Source organism: Urtica dioica, chromosome 8, assembly GCF_054948205.1.
Source record: "Urtica dioica subsp. dioica isolate 48M chromosome 8, U.dioica_male_clone48M_v1_H2, whole genome shotgun sequence".
In the NCBI taxonomy this organism is placed as follows: Eukaryota; Viridiplantae; Streptophyta; class Magnoliopsida; order Rosales; family Urticaceae; genus Urtica; species Urtica dioica.
Window position 1 is genome coordinate 37,159,454 of NC_142763.1, and position 10,069 is coordinate 37,169,522.

A 10,069-nucleotide genomic window follows, 5' to 3' on the forward strand; every position below is an offset into this window, starting at 1 on the left:
TTAAAACTTCATAATCACCTAAGACTCGAATAAAGTAACAGCATGAAATTTCAAATGTTTCAACTTTTATCTATATAAATTTATGCAAATACAAGTATATCAACTAGCCACCAACCGGACCTCAACGAAAGCAAGAGTCAGATAAAAATAAAAAAATTTGCGAATATTCCTATTTTTTATTTACAAGCAGGCCCTTGAAAGCCGGAAAAAGTGCTTGCGGATTCCTTTACAGCCTCTAAAAAATATGGAAATTCCAACCTGAAAAAATATTCGAACTTTGGCTCTTAAAAAAGGAGAAAAATCATACACAGTGCTAAGTAGACAGTTAAAGATGAGAAAAAAAGGTAAATAATTTAGAGAAAGAAAGGACGAGAACTGACCTTTGACATTACACCATTAGAGGCTTGGGAGATCACCAAAAGAAGCCTTTTTTTATTATAATTTTTCCTTTTTTCTTTTACCAACTAGAAAGCTACTTTCAACATCAAAACTATCATCAGAAGGCAAACGGGCAAAAGACACCCTTGATTGTGGTTTGATGTTAATATACAAAAGGGTGAATTGGTTTAAAGAGTCCAAAATCTCATGACAAATCAAAAGATCCTTGCCCTTCGTTGATTGCATACATAAGTTTCTTGTACATGATTTCCTGTTTCAAAATGCACACAAAGACGATAGAGTCAACACCACCAGAAAATTCGAATCTCTAAATATGATAATGAACGAATCAAACTTCATGTGTACCTTTGTCGAGTAAGGAGGGAGTTTCAGGTAATTAGCACATGTCATGACACTTGGCAAGTCCTCGTCCGCTGATTCCGAAGCCCCAGTCCCGTTCTGTGCGGTGTTACTTGTTGTTGAAGAAAGCTGAAAAATGCGCATACAAAAAGATTGGACTCAGGAAAAAAGCGCGACAATGGAAGAGATTTTGTTGTGTTTTCTAGAGTTCATGCGAGAGATTTGGAGGCTTTAGCAGAGTAAGGGCATTCAAGGATAATGTGATCACATTGTCTGATAACACGCAAATTGTATGTAGGACGAATTAGCAGGAAAGAAAAATGTTTTTAGGACAAAAATGCCACGACACCATATATTTTATTTTGAGCTATACAAAGCTTGTAATTTAAATCGAATTTGGAAATCGTTTTATACCTTTCTGACAATGGTCAGTTTCGGGTTAAGCACTGCCAAACCACCAGGTGGGAGCCTCGGTGCACCCGTGACGAATTGGCAAAAAGCCCGTTGCTGCTCTGTTGTGAACTCTCCCATAATCTCAAGCAACTACACACACACATGACAAAGAACCGGGATTGTTATAGAAACCTAAGCAAACTGTAATTTTTTTACAAGCTGCGGTGAGTCAGCTTTTAACTTACGTTAAGAATTGCGGGACTCTTTGAATTGAAACCGTGATCAAATTTTATGTGATCCACAAGCGTATCAGCCTGCAAATTGTACAAAGACCATGACGTGAGAAAATCATACAAAAGCTCTAACGCGACGAAGTTGGTTATGGAGCAGATATTATTTACCTCCCACATCTCTCTACGGCCACAAAGCAGGTTATCCAGCTCGTATGGCGTAAATATTTGTAATGATGAGACCTCAAAAACCTGATTGCCACGCATAATATATAATTATAGGAGTTCGATGAAGTAGAAAGAGCAATATCAAAATAAAATAAATACTGAAGATTATTGCCGACACAAAAAAAAAAAAAAAAAAAAAAAAAAAAAAAAAAAGATAAAGAGAGAGTAAAAGATGTTGAATGGCAGTAGAAACTTCAGAAGAACAATAAAGAAGTAATATCAAATGATAGGATATAATTCAGAAAAGGTGTTGAACCTGATTAAAGCCCGCTCTAAACGCCTCCATTTGCCGCATTATTCCCGTCTTGACGGTAGCATCAACAACTAAGGATACGTACTCTTCCAAATTGTTGATATCAACCTGAAGGAATATATATTTGTTAACATCAATTTCTCAACAAAGTACATAAACAGGAAAATCTAAAAACATAGAGTTCTTTCTTACATTCTCATCTATCGGTTTCAGCCGATAATCTGGAAAACCGGGAAGTGTAAAATCTAGGCAAAGATCTTCTATTGGAGCCCCGCGGAAGCTCAAATCAGAAACTGCACCACCATTGTCCCCGTTACATTCTAAGTACTGTTTACGGCAAACAAGGACTTGAAGCTCTTGCAAAGTCTTCCCCAACTCGGCATCAAAGGATATAATATCATGCAAATCAAGATCCTGAAACATGTTCACATTTCATAACTACCAAGTCAAAATCAGATACACCTTCGTCAAAAAACAAACAGTACTTACTTGGCCAAGCACAAGTTTGTAAAATGCAGTCGAGAGTGGAAGATCCAATAGTCGCCCATCTTGAAGAGCCTTCGCCATTACACGCCCAACCAGTCGGAAATACTCGATCACTTTGGAAAACGGGCTCCCATCAGAAATGTCGGCATTTGAGGGCCAAGGACGAGGGAACAGACCAAGAGGAGCTTCAACGAGGTCATTGTTTCCCTTACCCTGGTGTTTCTGCTCATCCACTTCAACCTCCATCAGTTTTGCCAGCGAAGCATTGGACCTCCACATTCCGAGCCCGACTCTCTGCAAATCGTGACTCAAAAGCGTGTAGAACTCGAGAGTGGGACCCAATCCGGTACCCACTTCGCCAAAGTACTCAACCTCGAGCACCGCCTTTTGGCTGCAATACATCTCCATCACCTTTGCCGCTGATTCCAAGATCCGATTTCTCGAGACTCTGACTTTCTGGCGCTGCAATCTCCCAACCCTCACTTCTCTCTCGTTCGACGACCCGTGGCCATCGGCACCTTGCTGCTGCTGAAGACGGTACAGCGCCCGAGACAGCCCGAAAGCAGTCGAGTAAAAGTACTGTCTTCGAGTCTCAAAAGGGAACAAGAATGGGCACGCTTTGGTCAGCTGGTAACACCACGAGGGAAGGCTTCCGCTGCACAAAGCGAGGGCGTCTTGAATCTGCCGCGCCAATTTCGGGGTGAGCTTGTTGTTCACAAATTCCTCGACCGACACCCTAGCGCCGGTCGTGCTCAAGTCATCTAGGCTCAACACTCTTCCCTCGGCAAAGCTTTCGGAGACTATCTGTCCTCTAAGACGAGGCGCGAGCTGGTTTAGGCCCTCAAGCACACGAAGCAGCGACAGTATGTTGTAAGTTGGATTGGACTTCTCTAGAGTACAAGGAAGTTCGCCCTGCAAAATGCTATCCAGAAGCGACATGCGGTCGGGACTGGAATTAGAATTGGAAGCAGAAGGTGATTTAGACGACTTGGACGCCGGAGACGAATTAGATCCTCCCCCGAGAGAGCCTCTGTCGGCCTGGCTGTCGGCCCTCTGATACGTGATGGTGTATATATCACTCCAAAGCCTGCTTCCATCGCTCGATACGAAATCGCTGCCAGTGTACCGCTCCTCGTCATCCTCGTCCACCACAAGCTGTCTCTGTATCGCCTGATAGATAGTCAAGTGCCTATTGAGCTGTTTCCCTCCAGAAGTGAAGATCAACTTCGGCGGATCATTAGAACTGCCGAAAAGAGGACGTCCGTGACGATCTCGGGCCCCACCTCTGAAACCTCTAGCATTGGCAGACCCGAGCCCAGCCATGGCGGCAGCAGCAAATGACATGGCGCCCCTCGAGCCACCGCTCCGGTGATCAGCGGAGTCCGAGCCCCTGGCCAGGGCAGCTCTGCTGCTTGACCCAGAAGCGGGATTAGACTCGCTTGTCGCTTGCGCTGCAGTGCTGTCCTCGGCTGAGTCACCCAACTTGACATCGTGTACTTTGTCCGGAATGGGCAAGCAAGGAAGAGAATCGTCTCTAAGAACCTATAATAGGAAAACAAAATCAACATAAAAACAAGATCCAAGTGTGCGGGGTAACCGTGTATGCGAGTAAGAAACACACAACATACATCATCCTGATCATCATCATCTTCATCATCTGAGATATCATCATCTTCAATTACCAATGCATCATCTATCTCAACAGGTGATATGTCCAATTCTTCATCCTGCAAAGGGAAAATAAGTTCACACAAGGTACTAGTCATCAGGGGAAGTAAATCAAAATCTACCACTGATCCACTCCACATAGAAGACAGGATAACTACTACACTAGCATCTAAGAAGCTGCTGTAAATGTTGAATTAAACTCCACTAAGAACAGAAAAGAACATGTGGAAAATTTACTTGAGAAGCATTGTTATATGATGCCCATAAATTCAAGCTCTCGTCTTTTCCCTAAGAAATCTAAACCAAATAACATCCCCATGTGTTAATATCGAGAAAACAAACCTCGGAGGTAGTGTCCCCATGTGAAGGCTTCATTGGAGCATCTTTATCCACAGCTGCTCTTCTCCGGGCAGCGTTCCTTGTCTGAGGTCCTCTACTTTCCTCTTGAGAGGTCTTCAAAACAGCTTTACCTTTTCCTTTTGACGAGCTCGTGCCCTTCTCTTGCGGCGATTCCTTTCTAGCTGTGTCACCGATATTGACAGATGTTCTCGAGCGAGTAGAGTGGCGGCGAGTGGCTGATGCAGGAGTCGATGGAGACGGAGATGAAGCACCGGCTCCTAATGGTGTGGTTCCGGATTCTGAATTCTCACCAGACGCCAAAGGTTTCTGACCAGACTCACTTCGTTGAACTCGGGGCCACAGAAACTCTTCCACAGCAGCTAAGCTTGCCAGTGGATCGATCAGAACAACGTTCGACGAATAATCACGGAGGGACTTGTCTCCTTGAACCCGACAAAGACGTAGCTTGAACGGCTGCGACAATGCACTGAGTCCCGAGGAAAGCCGTGCACTCCCACCGGATGATGACCTGGATGAATGACTCAACACGACTGGGAAACGCTCTACGGATGACAAAGCATTCTGTAGTTTCTGCACCAAGACAGTCATAGGAACAACACTCCGTTCGTTGATGGTGAAAGGAAGAGCGACAGCAACAAATGCCTTGAATCTTTCCTGAGCTTGCTGGCGAAGCTTGGGCAGGTTGGTTTCGGAAATTCTGTCCTTGGCGAAGTACCCACAAGAAAAGTAGTTGAGCAATGCTGCAACGACACCACTGCCGATAAACTCAAATGTAGACACACCATCCCCTTTGCTCAGTTCAGCCAGCATCTCAGAAACCACCTTAATCAAATACTCTTCCTTATTCGAGGAAGAAACGGCCAAGTGAGACCCGGAAGCTTTTGACTTTCCTTTTCCTTTGGCCTTTTGGTCGTCAACGCCAGCATTTAATTTCAAGCAAAGATTCTTTAAAAGCAAGAGATCATCGGTCACTCCAACCTCAATCTTAGGATCTGAAGGAAAATACTTGTCTTTGAAAGCCTTGGCACATGCACTGACTGCCATACGAAGGTTAGAATTGACGCTTGGAATCTCGACTGAGCCTGGAGGCGAACCGACAAGTGAATAAGCATTCTTGGCTTCTTCTGCCGAATTTCCGTCTGCATTCGAGCTACCCCGTCGCCTATAACGCCGGGAACGAGAAGACGAGCCAGTCACAGAATCATTTACCTTATCTGCCGAAGAAGTTTCGGCAGGAATTGTGTTTGGCGGCGTACCAGCTAAGATAAGTTGATCCACGGCATGGACTACACCTTCCCTGAGAAACATCTTGGAGAAAGTCCCAGGAAGTTTTTGCATAAGTATCTCGGCAATTTGTAGGGCAGGAACCAACACATGAGGATCTTTCCATGCCAAAACACCGGCTAAGAAGCTTTGGAACCAACATGAGAGGAGAGACATGTCAGCATTCGCGTGTATAGCAGATCAGATGCATTGTCTTAAGTGACAATCACGATTAAAATTACGTACCTTGATATATTGGTGACGGCTAACAGCGATTGAATCATATCAGCAGGGCTGAAGTACATCAATTTCCCGATACAAGATAAACATTTGTGACGAATGGGACCGTTTACACTAGAGCCATATATCTGTTCACAATTGCATACAGAAATAAGCCAAATACCAAAGCAACTGGAGTGAAACTGGGGAAAACAAGACTGACCTGTACAATAACAGAGAGAAGATCAACGCCAAATTGCTGAAGAAGCTCTGGGTGGTCGTTCAATAATTTTTCTCGCGGTGAAACTTCAGACGTGTTTCCATTCGAATCCTCTTGTTTCACGGAACTGCTACCAGAAGACTTCTTCACAGCAGGCCCCTTCATGAATAAATTAAAGCTCGATGGGAGGGAAATCGTTCCTTGCGGGAGTGGAGGAAGAAGCTCATTTGCCAAGTTAACTATCTCGAAAATCTTCGCGGCGTACCAAATGTCAATGAAAACAAAAAAAAACAAGTAAATAAAAGATGGAAGACAAAGTGTGTCTGTATATATATATATATATATATATATATATATATATATATATATATATACATTGAACAGTAACATCCATACAGAAAACAAACAATTAATAATCTATTTCATTTGGTAATTCAAAACACACTAAAAATCCTAGTATACATACCTGCTCTGGTGGCCTACTTAGAGCAGGTGAAACTGATGAGTTGGAGGAAATGCCAGAGCCAGCCAATATGTCTTTGAGAATGCCACTAATACCAAGGAGAAGCAAACTTTTAGATCCCAAAGGAGACCCACTTGCACAGGTGGAGAGAAGACGTATCAAGCCCTGCAAATCAACGGACAACTTAGAACTCAAAACCATCAAATAGTTGATGACTGGACAATATAATCAGAAGATTACCGTATATGTCGGCGTGCTGAGAGACGATTGCCCGCCTCCAGAGTGGCTGGTTGACACAAGCGACGCAGCTTGTGTGACAAGCCCATGATTACATAACTCATCCAATTTATCAGGAGACGACGCAAACGCTTCAGCAATCCGAGTCAAACAAACAGAAGCGTGCTCCAATACCTACATACATGAACAGGAAAAATGAACACGTTCATGATTACAGAAATGGAAACATACAAAATTAAACACTTGTCATATCATTTTATTCCCAAATGTACTTTAAATTAATGGTTGGAATTCAATATTGTGTGTCATCACTCCCAAATTTCTCACTCATTTAAATTCGAAAAAATTCAAATCTGTTGAATTGGCAAAGATCCTATATTCTGAACATTCTCGATTGGACTCATCAAAGCAATTCACTCTTACGACGTTTTACCACACGTCAATTTAAGTTGAATTTTTCTATTGCGATTGATTCTTACAAAACTTGCAAATACCTATTTAAATATTTTATTTTGATTACTTAGAACTATCCTATTCAGAAGGCCTATTTGATTATTTATACTCCAGGTAGAGCATTTGGAATAACAGACTACATAAATAACGACATAACCTTTGAATCATGATACTGAAGCAAGTTTGTAAGCAGCGGAACAGGTTCCATCACAAAGTCTGCTGCGTCCGAGGGAAGTTTCTTGCAAATATTCGCAGCAGTCGATAATGCCACGCGCTGAATTCCAGAAGCATTCCATAAGGCTCAAAATCAAAAAAATTAAACTCACGACCAATAGGTTTGAAGAGGTGGCGGGCGTACCTGAACTCCTGTGGAGAAGAAATCGAGATACGATAGCACTGCCATGAGTGCACCGGCACGCAGACACGCCGTTGGGTGCTCCTGAGATATTTTCTTCAAAGCTTGCAGAGACTGTCCGAACCCATATCAATCACAACATCAAATCCAAAAACATTTAAACAACTGATTCATATATAATCTCAAGAATTTCAAACATAACAGCAACACAAGTCATCTTCCAGTTTTTTCTACAAAGCAAGAACATGTCAAGTCGTGCAACGTGCCATATCCCATTTCTACAAGATTAGTCACACGAGGTCGATGTCTCGAACCTGTAATAGATGACACGAATTACCTGTTCGGCCAAGTCCATGTACTCGATGGTGAGAAGCCTGGCGCAGAAGCAGGAGACGGCGCCGTAGTGGACGACGGCGGCGCATGAGGAAGGGAGGACGTCGCAGAGGTGGGTGAGGGCTCGGGCGGCGAGCAGCATGACGTCGGCGTTGGTCTCGTGGTTGAGGAGTCCGACGAGCACGGGCACGAAGGAGTCGACGGAGAAGGTGCTGAGGGACTCCTCGGTCCCGATGGAGAGCATCTCGCAGAGCTGCGTGAGGGCCTCGACCTGCCTCCCTTCCTCCCCTTCCGCCCTGAGCCCCGACAGGATCTTCTTCAGCCGCCCGCTCTGCTGCGAGGACCCCATGCCCCCCGAGGACGGCAGCAGGTCGTCCAGCCCCGCCCCGATCTTGCGCAGCAGCCCCTGCAGGGCGCTGCTCGCCGAGAACGTCAGGTTCTGCTGGCCCCCCTCGCTCTCCTCCTCCTCCTCCTCTTCCTCCTCCTCCTCCCCCGCGCTCTCCCGCTCCTTCTCCTTCCCCTTGCTCTCCGGCGCCTCCGAGTTTCGACCCCGACGCCCCCGCGACGACGACTCGCTGTTCTTGTTGTTGCTGCTGTTGATGCTGGTGTCCATGGCGGACCGGCTTCCGGCCACAGGCGGCGGCGGAGGAGAAGGAAGAGAGGACGCGGAGACTCGGGCGCGCTTGCTGGAACGAGTGGTGGAAGAAGATGTCGAAGACGGGGCTGCTGAGGAGGCCTCGGCCCGCTTCCGGCTCCGAGTTTCCATACAACAACACAAACCCCCGAGATTCGTTCTCTCGCTCGCCGGTGAACCAGCGGCGATTTCTTTCCTTTCTTTTTCTTCTTCTTCTTTTTTTTTTAATTCTTTATTTTATTTATTAATTTACCTCGATCAAGCTCTCTCCACCGATCCAATTCCAAATCCCTACCAGAAGAGAAAAAAAGAAATAGTAAAGAAAAGCATAAAGTATGAGTCTTTGCACCGACCCCCAAATTCGAAACCCTAGATTCTTCTTCGCTCGGTAGGTTAGAACCGAAACCACCTAAACAGGAGAGAATTTGCAATCAGATACCTACAATTGAGGGTACGAGCAGATTATTAGTCTGTGGCAATCGATGTTATAATCTGATTCTTTCGCGAAGACGAACAAGAAGAGGGTGGAATGAAACCCTAAAAAGTGCCGAGAGAAAAAAAGTTAGGAGGAGCGAGCTATATATAAGTGATGTAGATACATCATTTAATCATTTCATACAATATAGTAATAGTAATTTATATATAAAAATAGATTTATTTATTTTTGCAGACGTATGAATATTAATTTTCAATTTACCCAATCATATTTGTTATTTAAAAACAAAAACAAAAAGAACAAGAACGCAGTTATAATTATACCTTTACTTTACTATCAAACACTATAGTACTACGTTGTGCATAAATTCACTCTGCATTTGGATTTTAAGATCGTATTATAGTTTTGGATTAAGAAAACAGGAATTTGTTACACTAGCTTTTGTTATAACTAACTTGTGTTACAACTAGCTACACTGGCTCAATTTTTTAAATTTTAGCTCAAATTTCATTTTTTTTTTAAATAGACACCAACCTACAATAAATTAAATTAATTAAAAAATTAATAACTCTTAAGTTAATTTAATTTACTACAATCTGGTGAATTATTTTTAATCAAATGAAATTTGGACTACATTTTAAAATAAAGATAAGTTATTAGACTACTGGTCTAATTGCTCCTTAAGAAAATGAGTTGCTTTTATGCAATAGATGATATAATTCTCTCTTTCCCTTCACATTTACAATATCCACAACCTATTGTTTTCCTTGAGGTTTCGGGACCACTGCCTCAAGGGCATTACACATCACTCCAAGAAGAACTACTTAAGTGTCAACCAAGGTTCGAAATGCTGTTTCGAGCCTCTTGATTTACGAAAAGTCGACACGCTGAGAGAAAATCGAGTGGAAAAAAAATGTGGAAAATGGTAAGTGATATGTCGTTTTCAAATACCGTTTTTCATGAAAAATCGATATGCCGATGGAAAAACCGAATGCAAATAATGTTATATTTTTTGGATTTTAAATAATGTTATATATATATATATATATTCTAATTTTAACCTTATAAATATATAAAATTTAAAATGTTGTTTATTATGC

The 10,069-nt window shown here is 43.0% G+C and overlaps 1 protein-coding gene across 2 annotated transcripts; it reads right to left on the bottom strand.

Annotated features, from left to right (window-relative positions):
- Positions 1 to 9,142, bottom strand: KAK (HECT ubiquitin protein ligase family protein KAK). Of its 2 annotated transcripts, none has more exons than XM_089624030.1 (19): positions 8,977 to 9,142; positions 7,904 to 8,824; positions 7,570 to 7,680; positions 7,369 to 7,485; positions 6,762 to 6,932; positions 6,525 to 6,686; positions 6,062 to 6,310; positions 5,866 to 5,987; positions 4,339 to 5,767; positions 3,957 to 4,055; positions 2,332 to 3,870; positions 2,035 to 2,256; positions 1,846 to 1,950; positions 1,533 to 1,613; positions 1,377 to 1,445; positions 1,153 to 1,281; positions 745 to 867; positions 381 to 649; positions 1 to 258 (listed from the first exon to the last, which is right to left on the bottom strand). In XM_089624030.1, exons 2-18 carry the CDS (start codon positions 8,663 to 8,665, stop codon positions 584 to 586), a joined length of 5,556 nt encoding a protein of 1,851 aa, XP_089480156.1. In that variant the 5' UTR covers positions 8,666 to 8,824; positions 8,977 to 9,142; the 3' UTR covers positions 1 to 258; positions 381 to 583. The 2 variants fall into 2 exon arrangements, with proteins under 2 accessions (XP_089480156.1, XP_089480155.1); XM_089624029.1 differs by having other exon boundaries at positions 8,973 to 9,141.
- Between the last annotated feature and the right edge of the window lie 927 nt (positions 9,143 to 10,069).

Coding starts and splice junctions, on each gene's coding strand:
- KAK (XM_089624030.1), bottom strand. CDS start 8,665: ATGGAAACTCGGAGCCGGAAGCGGGCCGAGGCCTCCTCAGCAGCCCCG. Junction 5,988..6,061: donor TTCTCTCTGTTATTGTACAG/GTCAGTCTTGTT, acceptor AATTGTGAACAG/ATATATGGCTCTAGTGTAAA. Junction 650..744: donor TCCCTCCTTACTCGACAAAG/GTACACATGAAG, acceptor ATTTTGAAACAG/GAAATCATGTACAAGAAACT.